The sequence below is a fragment of the Sorex araneus genome, chromosome 1 (genome assembly GCF_027595985.1).
Source record: "Sorex araneus isolate mSorAra2 chromosome 1, mSorAra2.pri, whole genome shotgun sequence".
Taxonomy (NCBI): Eukaryota; Metazoa; Chordata; class Mammalia; order Eulipotyphla; family Soricidae; genus Sorex; species Sorex araneus.
This window is the reverse complement of record NC_073302.1, coordinates 401,806,373-401,832,236: the sequence shown is the minus strand read 5'-3', so window position 1 is coordinate 401,832,236 and position 25,864 is coordinate 401,806,373. Positions and strand designations below refer to the sequence as shown.

The 25,864-nt window shown below is 38.4% G+C and overlaps 1 protein-coding gene across 1 annotated transcript in view; it reads left to right on the top strand.

The window, feature by feature from the left end:
- The window catches only part of RSBN1L (round spermatid basic protein 1 like), a 67,909-nt gene extending 54,215 nt beyond the window's left edge, over window positions 1–13,694 (top strand). The window contains exons 5-8 of the mRNA XM_055141083.1: window positions 682–824; window positions 4,449–4,616; window positions 9,596–9,704; window positions 9,784–13,694. Of these exons, the coding sequence (XP_054997058.1) occupies window positions 682–824; window positions 4,449–4,616; window positions 9,596–9,704; window positions 9,784–10,425 (1,062 nt within the window). The 3' untranslated portion in view covers window positions 10,426–13,694. The remainder of the gene's footprint in view (window positions 1–681; window positions 825–4,448; window positions 4,617–9,595; window positions 9,705–9,783) is intronic.
- The last annotated feature ends 12,170 nt before the right edge of the window (window positions 13,695–25,864 follow it).

The following is a 25,864-nucleotide window of genomic DNA, read 5'->3' as shown; positions in this document are numbered from 1 at the left end:
CGATGCACAGGGGTTACTCCTGGCTCTGCACTCAGGAATTACCCCTGGCGGTGCTCAGGGGACCATATGGGATGCTGGGAATCGAACCTGGGTCGGTTGCGTGCAAGGCAAACTCCCTACCCGCTGTGCTATCACTCCAGCCCCAATAATTAGTATTTTAGTTGTTCATTTTTTCCTCCCAAGATTCTCATGGAAAATGCATATTTATTATTTATATGCTAGAAGGAAGCAAACATGATTTTTTTTTTTCTTTTTGGACCACATTCAGTGATGCTCAGGGTTACTCCTGGCTCTGCACTCAGGAATTACTCCCGGCGGTGCTTGGGGGACCGTACGGGGTGCCGGGATCGAAGCCGGGTCAGCTGCGTGCAAGGCAAATGCCCTACCCACTGTACTATCGCTCTGACCCCGGGAAGCAAACATGATTAACAGAGTGAATCATTTCTCTAACAGGGTTTGGGAGGAGAAGCATCTAGAAGTACTTTCTTTTTTTCTTAATGTGTTTAAAATAGAACTAGTGTGTTTAAGGTAAGAGTATTTTGAAAGTAAATATATGAGTATATGACAATCTATGTGGTAATATAGTCAATATAGGTATATATTTAAAATGTAAGTGTAAGGTATTTTACAAGTGTGTCTAGGGATAGATTTGAAAAGTAACTGATTATTATTTGTCTCTAGTGTACACTGCCATGGGGGACACTATCTAGTCTAAAATTAGAGTGTCGAAAAGATAGTGATGATGGTCCCATTATGTGGGTACGTCCTGGAGAACAAATGATCCCTGTGGCTGATATGCCAAAGTCACCTTTCAAAAGGAAAAGGTATGTTGCAAACAAAACATATTTAGTGCTGGGTAGGTGTTTTATTTGTGTGTGTGTGTGTGTGTGTGTGTGTGTGTGTGTGTGTCTGTAAAATTGTAGAAGGATGACAAAGTTTAAATTATAACTGAAACATGAATAACACCATAGGTCTCAGGCATCAAAGTGTTTATTAACGTATTGTGAACTATTATTTTTACCCATTACATTGGCAGAAAGTAAAAGAGCAACAACAGTAGCCGGTATTTATGTTGGAAACATGGCCTTCCTTACATGTTGGTAGAAAGATGAAGTACTCTGTAATCATTTTGTTAAAGTACTGTAGTTCATAGCATACATATGATTTTGATCAGCCCTTCTACTTTTGAACATCTACCCCAGCAAATAAAAACACTAAAGGAAAATGTAAGAATGTAAATTGGAGCAATATTTGTGCTGAGAAAAAATAAATGTGTATTCTTATTAAAGAATATATGAAGTAATTAAATGAGTTATTTGTGTCATGAGTACAGTGTGGAGAAAATACATACTAGATTAATATTCTTGGGAATAGAGTGGTGATGTATGGTGAGATATACCTTTCTTTTATGGTACTTAAGATCCAAAGGTTTCACTGATTATGGTGATTATTTTATTTTAGAAAGTCATTGAGTCAACTAGCTTGCTTTTATAATCTGTGTTGTGTTTGTTAATTTAATGTGTCACTATAACCCAATTTGTTAAAATATAAATGGTAAAATTGTTGTATTGCTAAGTGATTCTTCCCCCCCACCTCTTTTCTGGCAATGCTCAGAGGACCTGGGGTCCCACTGGTATTTGCCTTCAAAAAGTGGAGCCTCCCTGGTATTTTTTTATGAACTGGGTCAGGTGTCTTCAATGTGTGAACCTAGTAATAGGGTACGGTGTGGACCTAACACTGGTGGAGAACACCAGGATCACCCCAGCAATGCTGAGGGCCTTCCAGCAGTGCAGGGGGAGGCATCCGTGTCAAGGATTAAATCTGGAAATTTATGAGTGTGAAACACAAACCCCTAATCCTAATGCTATTTCCCTAGCTCCTCTCATTGATTATTAACTTGTATTTATGAATCATTTTATGAATGTGGCAAATCTGAACAATGCAGTTAGACACATACTTTCACTTGTAATTCGTGAAAGTCCATTAGCTTTTTGAGAAACTTGGTTTTACTTAGGGTTTATAATTGATTGGTATGTGTGATGATTTCATATCATATTTTTAATCAGGCCAACTAATAATAACATTATCCCAGGATCTGTGTTATATAATTTTTTTGGGGGGGTCACACCTGGTGACGCACAGGGGTTACTCCTGGCTCATGCACTCAGGAATTACTCCTGGAGGTGTTCAGGGGACCATATGGGATGCTGGGAATTGAACCAGGGTCGGCTGCGTGCAAGGCCCTACACACTGTGCTATTGCTCCAACCCTAAATAATTTTTTTTTTAAATTAGAATGTAGTTTAATGAGACAAAATCTATGGTTTTGAGAGCTGGTTAGCTTTTCAGAGGAAGTAATATCGTCATCTAGCTTTCTGATACCTGTCAGACATTAATCACAGTGAATAAAAAAATGTTACAGAAACATGTGTTTGTATGTGTGCATGTGATAACTATAATACAGGGGTATACAATGAGTAGGAAGTAACAGATTGAAATGAGAAATTAAGAGGAAAGTGATCCTAAGTAATAAACTAGGATGGGGACAGAAAATTAGGGATTTGTCTTTGGAAGTAACAGAAAAACAGCAGGAAGATAAAATGTTGGCTGTAGTGGAAAAAAATTTCATCTTTTCCCCTTCTACAGCAAAATTTGGAAGAGATTCTACAGTGAGCAAGGCTAAGTAGTCAGCAAATTGTATGTACTAATGGATACTGTGTATACAGTAGAGATGACCAGTGAGAGATGACTATCTTCTAGGAACAAAACTAAGATTTTTCTTTTCAACCTCCAATAAATCGTGCATATTTTCAGAAGCATTTACTGTCATATTTTCTTTCTAATCCATCTTTTGGTCTTTCATGAGAATATAAATTCCATGAGCGGGGAGCAGTTTTTACTCATTTATTTTTACCAGGGCACAAAACTAGGGCCTCACATATGTCATGGATGTTCTCTACCACTGAACCACATCCCTGGCCCTGGAAATTTGTCTCTTAGTCATCACTAGTGTTTTGTTTATTATTGCCGGTACCTAGAAAGTACTTGGCATATAATAGGTGTTCTGTGTGTGTGTATGTGTGTGTGTGTGTATACATATATGTATACGTATTAAATGCATTTTAAAAGTTACCTGTTCCAGGCCCCATAGTGATAGTACAGCAGGTAAGGCATGTGACTTTTCACATGGTTGTCCTGGAATATGAACCCAGGGAATGACCTGGGTTCATTCCCCAGAACTGTATATGGTACCCTGAGCCTGCCAGGAGTGATCCCTAAGTGTAGTGCCAGGTGGCCCCAAAACAAAGTTACTTGTCCCAGATATTTACATTGTATTAGCCATGTTATGTGAATAGGGTATGGTTCTATTCAAATTAGAACCAAACCTCAAGTAAATATTATGAGTATAGGGAGACTTGGGTAAATTATACCAATTGTAATTTAGTTTCTTCCCCAAGTAACTGTTTTCTTAAAACTGCCACCCTGGTAAAGGATGTATTAGAAAAAGAAGTTTAATGTTTTGTTTGGTTGTTATTTTATTTTATTTTTTTGTCTGGGCTTATTCCTGGCTCTGTGCTCAGGATCACTTCTGGTTCCGCTTTAGGGACCAAAAATGGTGCTAGGGATTGGACCAAAGTTGGCTGCATACTAGGCAAATGCCCTATCTCTCTGGCCTGCATGTGTATTTGTGTTTTTACTTGTGTTTTTAAAAATATAACTTAATTTATGGTGCTAGAGCAATAGCACAGCAGATAGCACACCTTGTGTGCAGCCAACCCAGGTTCTATCCCAGCACCCCATATGGTCTTCGGAGCCTCTCCTGAATCTACTGACTGGTTTCTTTTTTTCCTCCTCTTTTTTTTGGAGGAGGGATGTCACACCTGGCAATACTCAGGGATTACTCCTGACTTTGCACTAAGGAATTACTCCTGGCAGTGCTTGGGAGACAATGTTGTGATTGATGTTGGTGATTGAACCCTGGTTGGCTGCACACAAGGCAAATGCCCTCCCCGCTGTACTACTGCTCCAGCCCCACATACTGCCTGGTTTGGCCCCAACACCAAAAATAAAATTATTTGGAAGCGGTGACTTCAGATTTCCTTTATTCTTAATTATATGGTTACTGGGGGCCGGAGCGATAGCACAGCGGGTAGGGCATTTGCCTTGCATGCGGCCGACCCGGGTTCGATCCCCGGCATCCCATATGGTCCCCCAAGCACCACCAGGAGTAATTCCTGAGTGCAGAGCCAGGAGTAACCCCTGAGCATCGCTGGGTGTGACCCAAAAAGCAAAAAAAAAAAAAAAAAAGTTATATGGTTACTAAATGTTTGATGACCCTTAAGCCCTATTACATCAGTACAAATGTTTGAAAATCTTTAAACTTTGGTCATAATTAAGGCAGCTCTCTCACTCATACCTTCAAAAACAATATAACTTCTTTTTGAACAGAACTACCAATGAAATTAAAAACCTGCAGTACCTACCTCGAACTAGTGAGCCTCGTGAGATGCTCTTTGAAGACAGGACAAGAGCCCATGCGGACCACATAGGACAAGGTTTTGAACGACAGACTACAGCTGCTGTTGGAGTACTGAAAGCTGTACACTGTGGAGAGTGGTATGTATCAGTTGCTGTTTTGGGGGGAGGGAGAGCACATCCAGTGGTATTCAGGTTTACTCTTGGCTTCGCACGCAGGGATTACTGCTGCCGCCTGCAAGGCAAGAGCCTTACCTACTATACTAATATTTGGCCTCTAATATTTTTTAAAATACAGTTGACCCCTGAATAACACAGGTTTGAGCTGTACTTAAACTCAGGTTTTTTGGTTGACACATTAAACGTGGTATTAATACAATACAGTACTGTAAATTAATTTTCTCATGATTTTTCAAATTGACAAAATTTTCAAAAATTTTTCTGTTTAACTTTTTTTTTTAATTGAGAAAATTAAAATTGAGTAACCATGAGAAAAGTTACAAAGCTTTCAGGTTTAAGTCTCAGTCATATAATGATCAAACACCCATCCCCCGCTGAGTGGCTGATGGTTTTCACTTTACTCTCCCTTTACTTTGATTACATTCAATATTACAACAGAAAACTCACTATTATTATTTGGAATTTTCCCCCAACAAAAAGACCCGCTGAGGGACTGGAGCGATAGTACAGTGGGTAGGGCATTTGCCTTGCACGTGGCCGACCCGGGTTCGATTCCCAGCATCCCATATGGTCCCTGAGCACCGCTAGGAGGAATTCCTGAGTTCACGAGCCAGGAGTAACTCCTGTGCATTGCTGGGTGTGACACAAAAAGCAAAAAAAAAAAACAAAAAAAAACCATGAAAAGACCTGCTGAAAAGGCATCATTTGATAATTTGTTTTCCATTGATGAGAATGAAGAGCATATGAGGATTTCTGGTATTTTAGTAATTAAGTCCAGAGAAATTTCTGCCAGAAGCCGCATCACTGCAAGCTCGTTTGGCCGAAAGGAAAGGCCGAGAGAGAAAAACCTTTCTCCTCCTGGGGCGGCATGGGGCTGTAGCTTAGTTCACAGTCTAAAGGCATTTTTGCAAGAAGCCACTGGGTGCCGAAAGGAGCTAGTGGGCCTCCGGGATCATGGTCTCTTAGGAACAGAGGAACCATTCGTGTGCGTCTATTGAACTTTATTGTGACAACGTAGTATGTAAAATATATACAACATATGTGTTAATTGACTATGGTTTTGTTGACTGTTTAGTCACTGTTAGCAATATTAACACCTAAGTTTGGGCGGTAAAAGTTATGTGTAGCTTTTCAGCTATATAGGCATCTATATAGGCATCTGTTCCCTTAACCTTATTCTCAACCCCCATTGTCAAGGGTCAGCTATACGTAAGGTATCATTCCACACATTGAGAAATTTCTCACCTACTGGTAAAATACAACTAAGCTGTATTCACACTGTAAGATTTTTTTTAGGTTCTCTTTTCAAATTGAGTGTTATTTTGGTACAAAGCAGTCTTTTTTTTTTTGTTAATAAAGGAGTTGATTAGAAACTAGGCAATTTTTTCTAAATTAACCATCTTGAGTCTGAAAATATGAAATGTCAATATTATGTAATTTTCTATGGCTTTATTATTTATTTATTTAGGCCATTCCCAGGTTTATTCCTGGCTCTGCACTCAGGAATTATCTCCTGGCAGTGCTCAGGGACCATACGGGATGCCAGGGATCGAACCCAGGTCGGCTATGTGCAAGGCAAACACCTTTCCCACTGTACTATTTCTCTGGCCTGTTTAAATTTTTTTACTATTTTTTTGACTTTCTATGAGGAAATTTTATTTTCAAGAGTGACTGGTATATATGTTAAAAAGAGAAAACTCAGGGGCAGGGAGGTAGTTCCACGGTCTAGAGCTTATATGTATGTTTGCATGCTGGAGGCTCTGTCTTAAATCCTCAGTATTGTTATGGTCATCTGAGTAGTGTGCTGGGAGTAGCACCTGAGCACTGCTGGGTATGGCCCCAAACCAAGAAAAGCAAGAAAAAAACATTCTGGTTATATTTTATAAACTAAACTGCTTTATTATGACTTATCAATTTTAGCTATTCAAAAGTAGCTAGTACTGGGGCTAGATAATTGTACAGCAGATATGGCCTTGCACATGACTGACCTGGGTTTGATCCCCAGCATTCAATATGGTCCCCTGAGCACTACCAGAAGTAATTCCTGAGTGCAGAGCCAGAAGTAATCCCTGAGCATCACCAAGTGTGGCCCCAAAACCAAATTAAAAAAACAAAACCCAATATTGAACTAACGCTAAGAGGTTCTTAAGAAACAGTATTAGGGCCAGAGTGATAGTGCAGAGGGTAGGGCGCTGGCCTTCCCCGACAATCCTGGTTTCTCTCTCTGGCATCCTCTGTGGCCCTCTGAACACTACCAGGAGTTATTCCTCAGCGCAGACCCTGGAGTGACCATTGAGCATCTCCAGGTATGGCCCCCAAACCTAAATAAATAAGAAATGTGTATTCGATATGACAAAACAGTAAAAACAAGTCTCACAATGGAGATGTTACTGATGCCCGCTCGAACAAATCGATGAGCAACAGGATGACGGGATGACAGTGACAGTGACAGGTACATTGGACCAGTGACTATTAATTGTATGAGCCATTATTTTATAATTGAATTATATTTGGTTAAAAAGTAATTTTCAAAAATCTGTTAATTTTCATAAAGTTTTATGTTCTTAGAATTTGGTTTAAATGTAATGATTTTGTGAAACAGTAAAAGCAATTTTTTCTCTGTTGAATTATCACAAACTCCAGTTTCAGAGGTTTTTCTTTTCTTTTTTTGTGGGCAGGGGGTGGAGCGTTTATTCATGTTCAGGGATCACTCCTGGTGAGGAACAGGGGACCATATGGGATGCTGGGGATTGAATCCCAGTTGGCTGAGTGCCAGACCAAGCACCCTACCCAGTGTACTATCATTCCAGTTCTCGAATGTTTTTCTTGAATGTTTAGTATAAACGATTTGAGAGTGACATTAGGATTTACTTTAGGTGGGCCAGAGAGAGAGCTCAACCAGCTCGAGCACATACCTTGCATGCAAGAAACTCAGGCTCAATCCTTAGCACTCCCTGCGTGATCTCTTGTGCACAGCCCAGAGAGACCTATGTACACTGTTAAGAGGTATGAACACAATTGGGTGTGACCCCAGAGCAAATATATTTATTTAGGGTGAAATCCAAATTTGTAGTCATCAGTAAAGTACATTATACTTTAATGTACTTTAACAGCATACTTTAAAAAAGTATATTCAAGGAATAACTTCTTTTAGTGTAAATATTCCTATTTCATGGCTTTATTAGACAGTATTCTTATTAGTATTTTGCCTACAAGTACCCTTATATTATTATTGGCATATGTTCTTGCATTCACTTTATACTAGGGAGAAATTACATTTCTTTTTCGATAGTTCCTGATAAATGTTTATTGAATAAAAATCATTTTTGTGGCTTGTAGTTTTACAGTGGAAAAGACTATTGTTAACCTACCAATATATTCAGCGACCAGAATTAATGGATGAATGAATTTGAGATATCATACTATGTTTTCAATATTATAACATAGTTTGCCTCCTATGCCAATGCTCCTGTAGTCTGTTATTATTGAAGATAGCAGGGCCGAAGAGATAGTACACATAGCCGACCAGGGTTCAATCCCCAGTATCTCATCTGGCCCTGAGCACCACTAGCAGTGATCCCTGAGTGCAGAGCCAGGAGTAACTCCTGAGTCAGCACGTGGTGTGGCCCCCTAAACAAAAACACATCAAGGTAGCAAATGAAAAATTTTATTAGGGGCTGGAGCAATAGTACAGCGGGTAGGGCATTTGCCTTGCACGCGGCTGACCCAGGTTCAATTCCCAGCATCCCATATGGTCCTCTGAGCACCACCGGGGTGATTCCTGAGTGCAGAGCCAGGAGTAACCCCAGTGCATTGCCAGGTGTGATCCAGAAAGCAAAACAAAAAACAAAAGAAACCAAAAAAATTTTTATTAGTGTTTTAAGAGGACTTTATGCCTCTGATGAAGTTTGGCCTATGAAACCCTTCTCTTCCCCCATGCTTTTAAATTAAATTATGTTAAGGAAAGTGGTGCCTTTTTCTTTTACCGTAGTGTTCTGAGTTTATCTCTTTTTAGATGCTTGTGCTTTTTTTTCCTTAGACAATATTAGTTATTGGTGTTTTAGATTCCTCCTTCGTTTGCTCCCTTGTCCCTTTTCCTTCCTATTCTTTTCTACTTTTTTGGTTTTGGGGGGTGGGGGGGAAGCACGGCACACCTGGCAGTGCTTGGGAGACCATATGCAATCCCATATGCAGTGTTGTAAATCTAAATAATGTCAGCTGTGTGCAAGGCAGACACCTTACCTGCTAAACTGTCTCCAGTCCTGTTATTTTTTTTTTGCTTTTTGTGTCACACCTGGCGATGCTTAGGGGTTACCCCTGGCTCTGTGCTCAGGAATTACTCCTGGCGGTGCTCGGGGGACCATATGGGATGCTGGGAATCGAACCTGGGTCGGCCGCATGCAAGGCAATTGCCCTACCCCCTGTGCTATCACTCCAGCCCCTCCAGTCCCGTTCTTGACTTTATATTAAAACCAGGCTTATTACAAATTGGAAGTGAAAATTTTGGCTAAAGAGAAGTTTCCACTGGATAGATTTATGAATTAGTGAGCAAATCATATCACTCTTTAGATACTGTCTTCATCTTAATTGATTGAGTATATTTAGGTGTTTTAGGTGTTAGTGTAGTTATGTTATATTTTCACTGAAGGAAAGTGTTTCCTTTCTCTCATATTTACCTCTAAATTTTACAACTATTTTTAAGTTTAGCACTTTTTTAAAAGTACAGTTATATAGAACTACAATAAAGTGAGGTGATTTTAACGGGGTTTATTTTGAAACTCATAGTTGGGTTAAAATATATATAGTATTCATTTGCTTGCAATTTAATTTTCTAAGACATTTGGTTTTGACCATAAGATATTTTTACTTTGAATTTAATTAAGATTTAAGACAGTGAAAAATTAAAAACAGATTACTCATTATTTTATATCCTTTCTTAGGCCTGATCAACCTCGAATAACCAAAGATGTAATTTGCTTCCATGCTGAAGATTTCTTAGAAGTAGTTCAGCGAATGCAGTTAGATTTACACGAACCACCCCTGTCCCAGGTATACTTTAAATAATTTTTTTTTTCAGTTTAATTTTCACTGTGAAAAGAAAATCTGACTTTTTAATTTTTTTTTTCAGTGTGTCCAATGGGTTGATGATGCAAAACTTAATCAATTGAGGCGAGAAGGTATTCGCTATGCCAGGATTCAGCTGTATGATAATGACATTTATTTTATTCCAAGGAATGTTGTTCATCAGTTCAAGACAGTTTCAGCTGTGTGCAGTTTAGCATGGCACGTTCGGCTCAAGTTGTATCACTCAGACGAGGACACTGTTCAGAATACAACTACTCATGTAACAGGCACATTATCAGATTCCACATCTTCAGTTCTTGGACCTTGTATTGATAACATGGCTAGTGCTGTAAGCAAAAGTTCCTTGGATCTTGTTTTGTCAGACAAGCTTCACTCTACACACGAATTACAGCAGATTAAACATGAACCTATGTCATCTGTAAGAATCAAGGAAGAACCTATGAATGTTTGTATTTCTGAAAAGACTAGAGCACAGAATAATATGGATAGCAAGAATGTTAAAGCAAAGTTGGATCATGTTCAATTCACAGAATTTGAGATGGACATGGACTCTAAATTTGAAAATAGCAACAAAGATTTAAAGGAAGAATTGTGTCCTGGAAGCCACATAAGTCTAGTTGACACAAGGCAACATAATTCAGCACATTCAAATCAAGATAGAAAAGATGATGACATTTTGTGTTAAATTTGTACATACCACTTAAAAAAATTGTTTTTTAAAAACAACAGCTTAATAATGTAATAAAGATTCATGAATTCTGAATGCAAGTCAGAGACTTGCTCCCAAATCCTGTTACAAAATATAGTTTATGTAGCTTTGTAACATTCCTCAGTGCCTGTCCATAACTGTGAATTATCAAAGCACTTAGGGCCAGTTGCACTGTAAACACTGCAGGTCTAAACAGAATTCTTTAAAAAAGTTATTTGAGTTGGAGTTCTACGTTTTAAAACAGAACTGATATTATCATTTATGTGTGTGTGTGTGATGTGTGTTGTGTGTGAATGTGTGTGTGGATGTTTGTGTATACATGTATGTTTGTGTACATATATTCACACACATATGCACGCATGCATACTTTTTTTTCCCATAATATGAGCCAGAATTCTTTTTTTGACAATTTATGGCTTTTCCATAGAGCTTGTTTATACAGTCTTCCCACCCCCCATTTTAAATATGTCAACACAGTAGTGTAAATAAATTTAAAAATTCTTTTTAGTGTGATTTATACTGAAATGTGAGCCACTTAATAAAGGTTCATATAATAAATGTTTTCTGTTGGGATGGAGAAAAGATTAACAATTCAGTTACATCATTTGATCTATTAAGTTTCTGTTGGTATATCCATTTATGATAGTAATGGAGTACAAATATATATTTTTCAAATTATCAATACTTAAATTTCCCACACTGCAAGCATTTTAAAGATTGTTATGAAGGATGTGTGTGTTAGTGTGTGTACGTATGTGTCTATGGGAATATATGCTTACCATATATTGCATAAGTGCTGAATGATATGTGACTTGGAGTACTTTTAAAATAAATATTAAGAGCAGTTTAGGTAATAATTTTAGAAAGTTTGGAGAAACAAGGTCTATTAATGACATCTAACTTTTCTAAATTATGTGGCCAGATTAATTAGTCCTAAAATACACTTAAAAACCAGCTGAATAAAAATCTTTAGTTTCAGGAAGTTTACTTGTAAGCAATTAGGATCCTCTTTTACAGTTTTCTTACAAATAGGAGGAAAGTAAGGCAAATACAAAGTCTTAAAATAAGGGCAATGACTAACTGCCATATATAGAGATAAAACTAAGAAAATAGGATATTTCGTCAGCTCTCTAAGGATCTCTAGTCCTTACCCTAGCAAGGTAAATAGAATTTTCTCAAAAGAAGCTCTACAAAAGAAAATTGGGATAGGAAACAGGATTGCCATTGCCTCACTAAAGATAATTTAAAACAAAACTCAGTGAGCACTATTTCAGATTGCATTCACTGCTACCACTGCTGTAATCAAGTCAAACAAATCTCCTTACTGTAGCCTTATGTAAAGAACTCTGCTTATTACAAATGTAGTTTATTTGTCTTTAGTATTCCGGGCTCATGCTTTGATGAATTTCAAAGAGAGAGAGAGAGAGAGAGAGAGAGAGAGAGAGAGAGAGAGAGAGAGAGTGTGTGTGTGTGTGAGAGAGAGAGAGCGAGCGAGAATTTCAGTGTGTGTGTGTGTGTGTGCGTGTGTGTGTGTGTGTGTGTGTGTGTGTGTGTGTGTGTGTGTCCTTGTTTGCGTGTGCATGCACACACATTGCCGTTTGGGCTAATGTTCTATTTCAGTGGCTTCCGTTCAAGTCTCATCTATGTTATTTATAAAACTGCTTATCTTCTGGTTATAAAGAAACTTCACTTATAGACATTTCAACAGTTGAAAAACAAAAAACCAAACTGCAGCAATGATGCCATTTCTGGTCCTCAGTTTAAAAGGGTAGGAAATCTTGGTGGTTTGTAGGAAATCAATATATTTGTAACATAGGGATTTTTATGGGATAAAGAAGGTATAATCATGATAATGTAAATAGGAATTTTGTGGGTTGTCCCCCTTCCCCCCAATGGACTTCTATTTTATATATTACTGTCTTATTCTGTTCCTCATTGCTTTGTGTATTTGCATCAATCTTTTGGAGAAAGATACAAGTTCATAACAAACCAGTATTGAGAAATAGATGGGGATGTGGTTAAAATGCATTTTATTGTTTTTAATTGAAAATTTATATATGTAATAGTTTGTTTTTCAATTTTTTGGTAATTTACACATAGATGCATGAGGTCATATTGTAATAAAGTGTCTTTAGGGAATCCTTTCAAAATATATGAGCCTTAAACTTTTAACTTTAAAACATACCTAAAATAACCATAATGGTTGCTTTTAGGCAGTTTCTTATATAACCTATATCCAAACTTCTCCATATTAAAAAAAATTGTTTTGTAAAATGCATACCTCTGTTGGAGATGAAATATAAATCAGTGGGCTCAGATTTCCAGTTACAGCCATGTCACCTTGAATAATGCTTATGTTTCTTGTCTTACGGGTTATAATTTTAAAATCCTCTTGAGATGCAGTCTGAGACCTTTTTGACTACCTTTGTTATACACAAATTATTTCTATTTCAATATTGCATTATATTAATGGTTTCTAGTTAGTACATTCCAGTTCTTTTTTCTGAACACAGATTTTTTGCTATTATTTCCAGTTTCTTGGATCAGAACAATGAAGCAGTTCAGATAATAGTTCCTACATGATCTATATATTGTTACATAAATTATTAAGTTGATACACAGATTTTTTAAAAATTAAGGTAACTCAGTGGTGTCCGATACAGTGCTTTTGTTTTTAAATCACTTTTGTTTATGCCCATTTAGCTATCTAAGTAATATATATTCCATACTCAGGTTAGCTGGTTAGCTAGCAAAAAAATTAAGCATTTGTAAAATTGGTTGAAAACTTTACTGAAGCCATATTCATTGTATTCCTCTCACTAAGGCTGTTGACCATAAAGAAAGATTAAGTTAATCTAGTATGACATGTGTGTGTGTGTATGTGTCCACACATAACTATGCTTTGTTCCACATAATCATTTTTAATCCATTTCTGTAAGTTTGGGGGAGTCATGAAAGGTAGGAAAGATTTTATTTTTTAGGTTAGCTTCAAGGTATTTTATTAGTGTTTGTGAGTGTAAGACATTTTCCCTCGAAATACTTAGATAATACCATTTTGTAAATAATAAATTAGCACTGTTTTGGTAAATTTGCATTGAGTTACTTTTTGGACAAATTCACGTCATGTAAAGCAAATATAAAAAATACATTTTATTTTTAGCAAAGGTGCAAGATTTGCTTTTGGAGTTTGAGAGGAGTTTTCCTTGTCTTCCACCTTTCAATAAATACTAAAACTGATAACTATAGTTTTTTTGCCTTTGGTTTGTAATTATTTTCTCACACTTGACGCTTTGTTGTTATCTTGTTATCTTGGGAAATATATATATATGTATATATATATGTATACTTATATTTATATATATGCCTGACTGGGAACACCTGTAAAGGCAATGAGAGGCTGCCCCAAAATCCTCCATCCCTCTCAGAGAGCCCGTCAAGCTACTGAGAATATGCCATCCACACAGCAGAGCCTGGCAAGCTATCTGTGCGTACTCAATATGCTAAAAACAGTAACAATGATGGTCCTCATTCCCCTGACCCTGAAAGAGCCTCCAGTATGCCATTGGGCTACACTAGCACGGGACAGGGGCAAATGGAAACGTTACTGGCGCCCCCTCAAGAAAATTGATGAACAATGGGATGACAGTGATACAGTGACCCTTAAAAGTTTTCAGTAGACTCCATAAGCCCTTGAAATTAGTTCCAGTTTGAATCTTGTTTTTCTCTTAAAAACTAATGATTAGAAGTTGACTTATGTCAGCAGAGAATTTTGTGAAGAGTTCCTTAAACAGAGTTGCTAAATTAGGTAGGTATGAGCTCTGGGATGTTATGATAAACTGATTCCCTCTATACAGAATTATTTCTTTCCCTAGACAGATGGAAAAATGTGTTACTTTTTTCCAGAGTCTTGAAAGCTGATAAAATGTGACTGTGTTCAGGTCTTCTAAGTGGTGGAATGCCTCTTAATCTTTCTCATCTGACATAACTACTTAATTTGTAAATAAAATTTGCTGGCTTTATGATTCTTCTGCTTAATGAAAAAATTGTTTAATGTGTTTTGCATGCACACTATAAATCATAAAGAGAACAGGTAGGGAAGATCTTTAAGATCTACAGGCCTTTTAAATTCTTTCTGTAATCTACTGTATATTGACTGCAGAAGGAATAATCAAATTTTAGAATATCAAAGATCTAAAACCTTCAGATACTGTGTATTACATTTTTACTGTGAGAATAAGGGAATGAAGAAAATATCTTGCATTTCAGATTATCTTCCCTTGCAGAACTTGAGACTTAATCAGGGAATGTAAATAAATAGAATAAAACATGAACAGGTAGAAATTTGTGTTGATACTAAAAGTAAAATTTATGACTTGTATATATTAGTACTCTTATCTTCCTTCCAAAATTTGCACATTGAAATATAGACACTCTGGATCCCATTATGAAATTTAGAATTTATGTCTGCTTATAAAATGTTAAATCTTTGTTTCCTTCATTGCTGTTGTACTAATGAAGAGTATTAAATATGCAGAACTCAAAGATATCAGTATCACTGCAAATATTTTGCATAGTAGTGTTTAAAATTTGTTTGGTCCGTTCTTTTTTATTTCCTTGAAAATTAAAAAGTATATATTTTATTGTTGTGGGGTCCATTTCTGGCAGGGCTCAGGGGTTGATACAATGCCAAGAATGGAAACCCTGACCTCACATATGCAAGGCTTGTATTCTAGCTTTAGAGCCAAATCCCTGACCCCTGTTTTTGTCTTTAAATTCTGCCAGATTTTTATATGACACACAAATTTTAAGCACTTAAAATATAAGCACCTACTCTTGAGTCTGACGTGTGTGTGTGTGTGTGTGTGTGTACGCACGCGCGCACAGGGTTGAGGTGGAGAGAATGGGACAATACCTGGTGGTACTCAGGGGCTAGTCCTGGCTCTGTGCTCTGTATATGGTAGTGAGGATTGGAAATGGGTGGCAGCCAAATAAGATACAAGCAATGCAAATGGCCCTTACTCTTTGTACTATCTCTCTGACTTCTGTTTGTGCTCTTGTTCCATATTTTACAGTTATTAATAGTTGAGTTTTAGGCATAAAACTTTTTTAACACCAATCCTCACCATCAGTGTTCCCATACTCCATCCCACACCCTCCACCCCCACCTGCCACCTTGACAGACACATTATAAAGTTCTTTGGTTGCAGCTTAGATCTCATGTTTTCAGTGTTGCTGAGTTTGTGCTTTGGCTTTATAGCTATCCTAGTCTCCCACATCTCCAGTATAACCGAATCCCCAGCCCCTATACCCCTGTTACTTCCCTTTCTCATCTTCTCCCCTTAGTTTCTTTCCTTCTCTGTCCTTCCTAAGCTCTGAGGTCAAGGGTGATCTAGGCATCCCCCATGTACATTTCCACATCCAGTTCTATAAGTGAGAGAATTCTCTGTCTATTTTACTCAACATGATATCTTTCAGTTCTAACAAGGTTTGCAACAAATTGCAACAGTGAATAATTTCATTGTTCCTCGTAGCTGCATAGAATATGTCATTGTTTTTATATACCACATTTTCATAATTCATTCATCTGTTGGACAATATGTCCTAGGAGTAGATGTCCCAAAGTGGAATTGCTGGGTCATATGGAAGCTTAATTCTAAGTTTACTGAGGACTCTTCATATTTATAGTCTCCACAGGAAGTGTATATCTTGTCCTATCTTTTCTAAAGGTCTTGAAGTTTTCTGTCTTCATCTTGCATGCATTTGTCATCTCACTACATTTAAAACAATAGCACTGTTGTAGCACTGTCATTCCATGCTTGAGCGGGCATCAATAACGTCTCCATTGTGAGACTTGCTAACTGTTTTTGGCATAGCAAATACGCCACGGGTAGCTTGCCAGGTGCTGCTGTGTGGGTGGGATACTCTTGTTAGCTTGCCGGACTCTCTGAGAGGGAAAACAATTCTACAATTTCATTTTAATCCTCAACTGTAATCACTCAGGTGAAATGGGCTCTTTGTCAAATATAATGGTTGTACAATTGCAATATTTGTTACCACTTCCCACTCTGTTATTCTTAAAACTCTCTGACGTATGTGCCCTTTTGTTTGTTTTTCCACTTCGATGGCTTTTTTTTAATACAAGTTTTAGGTTTTTTAAAATGTATTTTAGACACCATGGTTTACAGTACTGTTAATGGTAGGATTTCATGAGTAATACCACACCATACCCCTCCACAGTGTCCACCCCCCTCCACCATTGTCCCAGTGTCCACTCATCCTAATTCCTACCCCATCCCCTTTTATCCCAGGAGGTAAGCTTCCCACCAAAGACCAGTTCTCAGTTTCTGTTGCCTTGGGGTATTCGTTATACCCCTACAGTTATCTCTTTTTGTTGAATGGCTCTGTTGCTTACCCACCACCCCTTATTTGTGGTGGGTCCTCCCAAGTTGTGTTCAGGTCCTGAGGCCTGTTTGAATGTAGAGCCTAAGAATTTGGTGCTGCTCAGGCAGGACCTCAGTGTCACTTCCAGTGATTGTGGGAATTGGGGGCCCCAGGGTTACATTCTGTGCTCTGGGTGCCAAGAGATCTAACCAGGGTCTGCTGGTTATCCACTTCCTTAAGGCAATTGCCATGTTTCTTTCTCCACCATTTACATGGGCAGCCCCTAGCAGTGTTTAAAGCCTGCTTTTGTCAGTGCTCAGGGTTCAGGTAGTGCTTGTTGCTTGGGGGCCATACATATTGCTGGAGATCAAACAAATTAGTCACATTACCTGCAAGGCAAGTGCCTTAATCCCTCTCTCTCAACACCCAAGTTTCTTTCCTTCGGGCCTTTACCCTCTATCCCTGAACTATATTAATTTCCTTGTCACTTCAGCTTGAGTTGTTTACTTGGGCTGTAAAAATTATGTGAAATCAAATCTGTATCCTTCCTCCTTATCCCCAAAATATTAGCCATTCTTTTCCCCTGCATGGTCACTATCTTTCTACATAGTCATCTCAGTATCTGATTTGTATATATTTTTTAACTGTATGTGGTATATCATGAACTTTGCTTTAAATTTCTTAAATTTTGTATTGTCTATTACGAAGAAACGCTGAAAATGCTTACAAAAAAGTATTCATATAGGAAACAGTGTGACAGTTGCATGAACTTGATTCTTGAGTTAATGATTATCCTTAGTTTATATGTTTAGAGTTTGTTTACTTTCATTCCAGTAGCCCTCCAAAGTCGTAATAATGTTCTTCTCACCCAGATTCTTTCATTAGTCTTTTAAGTGTTTAAGGTTGCTTACTGTCTTCCTTTCCCTTCATTTTCCCAACACATTCTTGCCAGGGAAGTAGCTCACTAGTAGACTACATACCTCTCATAAGGCCCTAAGTTTGACCCTTGGTATGCATTCATAAATAATATGTATTATGTTCCTACCAGATAACCCATTTGTTTTTGGGCTGTGCTCAGTGCTCAGGGCTTACTCCTGACTTGCACTTAGGGATCCCATTTGGTAGTGCTCAGGGAACCATATGTAGTATTGGGGATTGAACATGGGTTGGGTGTGTGCAAGACAAATGCCTTGCACACTACTGTCTAGCCCTATCATCATCATCATCATCATCCCCTTGATCGTTGATCTTCTCTAGCAGTCTCAGTAACGTCTCCATTTGTCCTAGCACTGAGATTTTAGAAGCCTCTCTTTACTCGTCCTCCCCAACAGTGCCGCATTGGAGGCTCTTTCAGGGTCAGGGGAATGAGACCCATCATTGTTACTGATTTTGGCATATGAATAGCCATGGGGAGTTTGCGAGTCTCTCCTATGCGGTCAGGAAACTCGGTAGCTTCCCAGGTTCTCTGAGAGGGAGAACTAGGCTATAAGATGTCGGGAGCTTGGTTTTATAGTCTCTGGATGTTGGCCATTGACGGGATTACATGGCACTGGGGGCAGTTTCTGGGTGTGACCACCTAGCTACTGGAAAATGGGGGATCTGGGTGGAAGAGGCCCAGTCCCGATCCGAGCAGGCTTGGAGATCTCAGCCCCGGGTCCTGCACACCTGGGTTCCTCTGCCGGTTCCTTCATGTGTGAGGCTCGTCTGAACGTGTGAAGAGGGGCCTTGAGCATGACTGTGGCTGGGTTCTGGAGGTCCTTGGCTGTGGGGGCTCTGTTCAGAGAGGGGAGGGAAACTAAACTCACCAACTTCGAGGGGCCACAGTGAAGACAGCCAGATGCGGGGGCAAGAGACTGCCATCTAGCCCTATAATTAACAGTTTTGAGACAAGTGATATTCCATTACTGTACTCCAAAAGGATAAAGACTCAAAGTTGCAGCATAGCCCGAAGAAACCTTCATGATGGGGGATTTCCTTTACAGCTGTATCCACCACAGTTTCTGCCATTTAATGTACCCAGAATTCATTTTACCAGATGCTAGTACTTGTCATTTTCTCTGTGTACTTTTAAGATTCTTTGCCTTTCTGGGGAAACCTGTGTCTGAAATACCATAACGGATTCTTTTTTTTCCAAAACTCAAGTTAAACATTATATATTTTTACTTTTCTCCTCACTTGGCAGATGCCATACAATTAATTTTCCTGCATTTGTGTTCTTTTGTTCACATAATATACATGATAGTTACAAGTGCACTGTTAAACTCCAGGTTAAAAACCATAAATAGAGATTAGCGATTTTCTTTATGTGTATCAAACATATACTTTGTATGTAAACAGCATGCTTGGTGTTCAAGAAATATTTGGAGCTGGAGAGAGAGTACAGGGTGGTAAAATGTTTACTTTGTGTGTGGCCACACTGTATATGGTCCTCTGAGCACAGTTGGGAGTGACCCATTCCCATCCTCCAAAACAAAACAAAATTAAAGGAATAGAATTTGGACCTTCATTAAACGTGGGGGAGACAAATCATATAGGTTCCCATAGCTTAAGTTGACTTTTGTAGAGACCATGTTTCTGGGGCTTGGGGGACTTTTTCTGTCTTTGAGTGTCTGAATGTGAGGGTGCTAGGATTGAAGAGATGACCTCCCCCATGCAGGATGGCCTCTGGCTGTCCCTGGGCAAATTTCTGTTTTGTATGTAGTGTTGCTTTATGGATGAAGTTTAAGAAAATTTAGATAAAAGTTAGATTAAAAAATGTTAGATATCTAGGACATTGGGTAATGAGGGGGAAATAGGTTCTGCATAATATAAAATATAATTAAGCCTGTAAAACTTAAAGGTTTCTCTTCAACTAGAGATACACTTAATGTTACATAAATTAAGGTTAAACTTTATACCTTAAGATAATTAAAATAGCAAATATATGAGAAACACTTTTATTCTGAGCAGAATTGATCTGTTCCTAAGTCTTGGCAAATAGTCTGGTTATCTAATTATCAGAGAAACTTTCTAACTAAACATGGATTTCCCATTGATAATATATTTAAAAATAGAAATACTTTAGCAAGATGATAACCTAGTTTAAGTTTTCTTTCAGGGGCTGGAGTAACAGCACAGCGGGTAGGGTGTTTGCCTTGCATGCGGCCGACCCGGGTTCGATTCCCAGCATCCCATATGGTCCCCCAAGCACCGCCAGGAGTAACTCCTGTGCATTGCCGGGTGTGATCCAAAAAGCAAAAAAAAAAAAAAAAAAGTTTCCTTTCAATTCAGATGGGTCATTTCCTTTGCATTGGTGTGCTTCCTATTTCCCCCTAAACTTTTAGTCCCTTCCATCTACCCCTCCCCAAAAGAAAATAGTGACTGGAAGGAATAGTTGTGGGTTCTGAGCTTTTTGGGCGGTTAGGGAACAGAAACAAAAACAATTACTGAATATAACAGATTGATAATCCAGAAGTCTAAAACATACAGTAAATGTGGTAAAGGGGAAGAAAGGAAGAGGTATTAGAGGCTATCTCCCCCATTAGTCCTCCAGCTAAGAGGGGCTGAAGAGAGAACCTCAAACATTAAGACGTGCAGATCCTGAAGAAGGAAGTTGGTGGTTGAGCCTGATGGAGGAGGTCAGTGAAGGCAGGACCACCTCTTTTGAATGGGACAGACCACCCCCGCCCTGTCCCCACTTCAGAGGCAGCAGCTTCACAGACCATAGATATATTCATCACTGTGGTGTTGAATCTTTGTGGTGTTCCTGACTCATTGTGGCACTGGTGGTGGAATTACATGTTGACAATGAAGAAAAAGGCGTGCTCAATTAAGAGATGAATTCACTTCTGGACAAACGGAGATCAGAAGGCACCAGGTATTTCTTTTTGTTCAGGTCTCCTATTGGCGCATTGGGGACCTTTTCTACTATCTACAGTTTGAGTGTTTCTTTCGGATCATCTCACCCTTAGAACAGTGTTTCTCGAAAGGATGCTCCACTATGAAATTCATCTTCCAGGAACCTGGCTGGACTGGGCTGGACTGGACTGAGGGAACATGCTTTATTATTATTTTTTAGTCTATATCCTTTCTGTTGCAGGACTAGAGCAAGGACATAAAGATGGCACATTTTCAGATATCCTTTCAAAAGCCACTATGGGGGGATACTATGCTAAGGGTATTTCTAGTGATAGAGCTTTGGATTGTTAAGAGGAATAATATAGTTTTGTAACAATGAGAAATTAATTCACTTTGTATTTCCTGGCTGTCAAGTATCTTTTAATTAGTGGTAAAATTAAGTGACAGGATGCCAGCTGCTTACTAGCACATTGCCTGTCATATTGTAAACATTACAAATGTTAGCTTTTGATCCCGAAATTAAGTTAAAAAAACAAACCTAAGAGTTGTGTGCTGAATCACTCTTGTTATTTTTCACCTTCCTTACTGCCTTTTCTCTGTATTCTTAACATTGGGGGCAGAATATAAGCTGTGAATAGAATAAAGCTTCAAGGAGGTTGGATATCAAAAGCGAATGTTTATTCATAGATCGCAAAATTTATCTTTTTAGTGTATAGGTGATAGTGGTAATTTATAGTATAAGATTACTGACATATTGGTTACAGTATAGTTTGGTTACATTTAAATATAGGTTTAGCAAAAGCATATAAGAGCAAGTGCTGTGCCATATTCTTTAATGTTTAAGGTACAGAGAGCACTTATATAAAGTAAAACTCTACCTTATACATGAAAGTATACTTTTCATGTATACTTTATACTTTCATGTTTAAGGTAGAGTTGTATATTTCAGGTATACAACATTTCAACACCAATCCAACCACCAGTGTTCCCAAGTTCCCTCACTCCCCCGTCCCCAAGTCTGCCCCTTGGCAAGCATATTGACAAGTTTATTTCATATGACTTGGTCTAATGAAACTTAAAGGAATGGCAAATAGAATTGTCAGAAGATAGTTTGTGATGATTAATGTTTTTAACTTTTCTTAATCTAGTGGAGGACAACCATATCACCATGTGTTGGTTCCATACTCAATACTGCATGCTGGGAAATTTCTATCCTTTAAGCTCTTTTATTTATTTATTTATTTATTATTTATTTATTTATTTGCTTTTTGGGTCACACCCGGCGATGCACAGGGGTTACTCCTGGCTCTGCACTCAGGAATCACTCCTGGCGGTGCTCAGGGGACCATATGGGATGCTGGGAATCGAACCCGGGTGGCAGTGTGCAAGACAAACACCCTACCCGCTGTGCTATCACTCCAGGCCCCCTTTAAGCTCTTTTAAAGCTTTTTGCAAAACTCAATTCAAGGCTATGAATTCCCTGTTGCCTATCCATAAAGCTTTGTATTGTTCTTTCAAATCTAAATGATAGTCTAGCTGGACAGAATATACTTGGTGAGCTGTTCATTTTATTGAATTTTTGTACTATATCCTTCCATACTCTTCTGGCTTGAGGGTTTCATTTGATAGATCTGCTGTATACCTGATGGGCCTTCATTTTGTATATAAGTTCCCCTTTTTCTTAAATCTTGCTGCACACAGTAGTTCGTGTCTATCTTTGGATTTTGTCATTTTGGGTATGTGTCTTGGTCATAAAAACCTATGCTAATGTTCTCTTTACCTAGTATTTGATAACTGATACTTTTCACTGTTACTTTGTATTTTCTTCCAACATTTGTGGAAATTGCTTAGATTTGTAGTTAAACAGTAACTGGGAGCAAGTTTGATTTCATTCATCTGGGCTTTCATTTCCTGTAATTATAATGAAGAGATTTTACTTGTTTTTTTTTTTTCCTGTTTCAACCAATTCTTATACTTTTAAGTATTTGTCATGAAAAGGATACCAGTTATACTTTGAGGACAAATGTGTTTATTGTGGAAAATTGACCAGTGAACATTGAAACTGCCCAGTGCTGCATGTAGGCCCACCTCCCTCCCAAAGATGGAGTGGGAAAAATCTAAGGTGTTTTTCTGTATTACCATTTTTTCTTTTTGCCTTTTTTTTGAGAGGGTGCAGAGGCTGAGCCAAACCTGGCAATGCTAAGTGCTGAGGACTTAAGTTCTGGCTCTGCTCAGGGATCACGCCTTGCAGTGCTCAGAGAAGCAAATGGGTTGCTGGTAATCAAACCTGGGTCAGTCTCATGCAGGACAAACACCCTACCACTGTACTATCGTTTGGGCCTCCTTTATTACCAATTTTTTCATTATTTGTCCAAAATAATTAAAATTTTAAAATTTGAATTTTTAAATTTGCGGGCATAATTTCTCTTTATAACTTTTACTACTTGATGTTTTAAGTACATCCCAACTATTGAGGATGTAATATTGATTTATGGGTTTTCACTTCCTTCCTGGCACAGTAATTGAATACCCTTGGAATTTCCTAAGTAGTGTGATAAAGGTGGATTTTGAACTTAATGAGATGATTTTAAGAAAGTATGTAGATAATGCAAAGGCATAAGTCTGGTTACTAGGGGAACCAAACTTGTAATGAAAGATTTAAACTTTTTATTATCGGGTTTACTCATGGATCATCAGAGATTTCTTTTACCAGTGTAATCAAGGCTTCATTAAAATCTCTGGAGTAAGAAAACTAGGTAAACCCTAGAATATGGAAGCGGAGTAGGGGTGGGGGGTAGGATGGTGGTGTCTTCAGAACATGGGCCCTCCAGTACTTTATCCTATGGATCTCTTCTATATGGTTATTCTTTTATAATAAACTGGTAATCTCGTGACTAAAATGTTAGTCTTGAGTTCAGTGAGTGATTCTAGCAAGTTAATTAAACCTAGTAAAGTGACCTTGGAATTGAAATTTCCGATCCTTAAGTCTGCTTGGCATAGGTGAAAGCCTGCAATTGGGATTGACATGTGAAGTAGAGGTAGGGGCATCTTCTAGAACTGAACAACCTGTGGATCTGATGCTGTCTCCATGTAGTATCAATACTGAGGTAACTGATGAGGTTTATGTGGTAGTGGTGAGATATATCTGAATTGGTATCAGAATTAGAGACTTGTCAGTAATTTACCATGCTGCTCTAGGTTTACATGTGAGAGTATAATGAATTGATTAATTCCCATGTATAAATCCCTTGGGTATAATGATGCCTTTTACGTGTAATTCTTAACCAGCTTCTCAGTTCCGCAGAGACCTGTTCCAGATTTTCTTTTAGTAGTTGCTTGTTGAGGTTAGCACGCTGCACATGGACCATGAAAACTACTTTTATGTACGGCCTGTTAAGCAAGACTGGTTTTTATTGTTTTAAATGGCTGAAATATTAAGTCAAATGAAACAGTGTACTTTATTGACATTATATGAAATCTAAATGGATACAGAATTGATTAGTAGACAAACCATATTTATCACAAAGTTTAAATAGTCACTTTACAGAAAAATATGTTTTTCCGGGGGTAGGAGGGGCAAGGGACCAGGGTGTTGAGGCCACACTCGGCTGTGCTCATGGCTTACTCCTGGTTTTGTGTTCAGGAATCACTTCCAGTGATGGGGGAACATATGGGGTGCTAGGGATCAAACTCAGGCCAGCTGCATGCAAGGCGAGCATCTTAACCCCTGTAAGCATCTCAGGTTCTTAATTGTTTGACAAGTGGTACATTACTTTTGCTTTTTTCCTCTGAGAGACCGTACTTTAGTAATACTGTCATTTAAACAGCTCTCCCGGGAGTTGGATTGATAGCACAATGGGTAGGGCGTTTGCCCTGCACTCGGCCAACCTGGGTTTGATTCCCAGCATCCCACATGGTCCCCCGAGCATCACCAGGAGTTATTCCTGAGTCCAGAGCCAGGAGTTAACCACTGTGCATTGCCAGGTGTGACCCAAAAAGCAAAAAACAAAACAAAACAAAAAAACAAACCCAAAACCCAAAAAACAGCTCTCCCTGCATCATAAAATCCTATCTGGTTTCTTTTATGAAAGGTTTGCTTTGCTTTGACTCTGATAGATTCCATAAATTGGCTCTCTCAATCAATTTAGGAATTTCATACCTGTAACATGATGTTTCCCAGATGTATTCTTTTTAGTTTTATATTTAGATACCTAAAAATACTAATATGTCAACTATGGGGAAAGTTTTTAACACCTATTTAGACTAGCTTTGTAATTTTAAATAATACGTAGCTATCGCTAAAATTTTGTCATGCTCTCTTTGCAAAGGAAAGTAGAACACAATGCTGTATTTGAGCTCTCCTCTCAATTACTAGTAGTCATTAGTTTCTTGCTAGATTTATTTATTGAAGATCCTAGAGATAGAATCCAGGGTCATGATATGCAATATGCAAGGGAAGTTTTCTACTGCTGACCTCCAGTTCTTGTTAGATACTTTTTATTTTTCAAGTGCTATCTTAATTATTATCCAGATCAATATATTGGATGGAGATATCTTTACCTCCTAAGTAGGCTTCTTTGCTCCCCTTTCTAGTGAATTGGGTCCACCCCCATTCACTGTGATTGAAGTGTGCCCATATTTCAACTTCAGGTGAATGGATTCGTACAAGTTCTGTTTTAACTGTTTTCAGCTCATCATTTGTCTGAGAGTCATCCATGTACATTAAAAAAATTGTTCATGATTGTGTTTCAGTCCTAGTGCTCCAACAGCCATCCCTCCACCAGTGTAATTTCCCAGCACTAGTGTCCCCAGTAGATATTTTTAAATTAACAAAATAATTTCGTCCCAGAGCTAAACTGTGGGTTACCAATGGTAAGAACAGTCATCCTGTTACAAGGTCCTAAGTCAAGTTTTTGGAATATATTTGGCGGGGGCGGGGGATATACCTGAAGGTGCTCAGGGCTTACTCCTGGCTCTGTGCTCAAGAATCATTCCTGGTGAGCTCAAAGGAACATATGGGGTGTTTGGGGGTTGGACTTGGGTTGACTGCATGTAAGGCAAGTACACTACCCTCTGTAATACTGCTCTGGCCCCAATCTTTAGAATTTTTTTTTCTTTTTGGGTCACACCTGGGATTACTCCTGGCTCATGCACTCAGGAATTACTCCTGACAGTGCTCAGGGGATATGGGATGTTG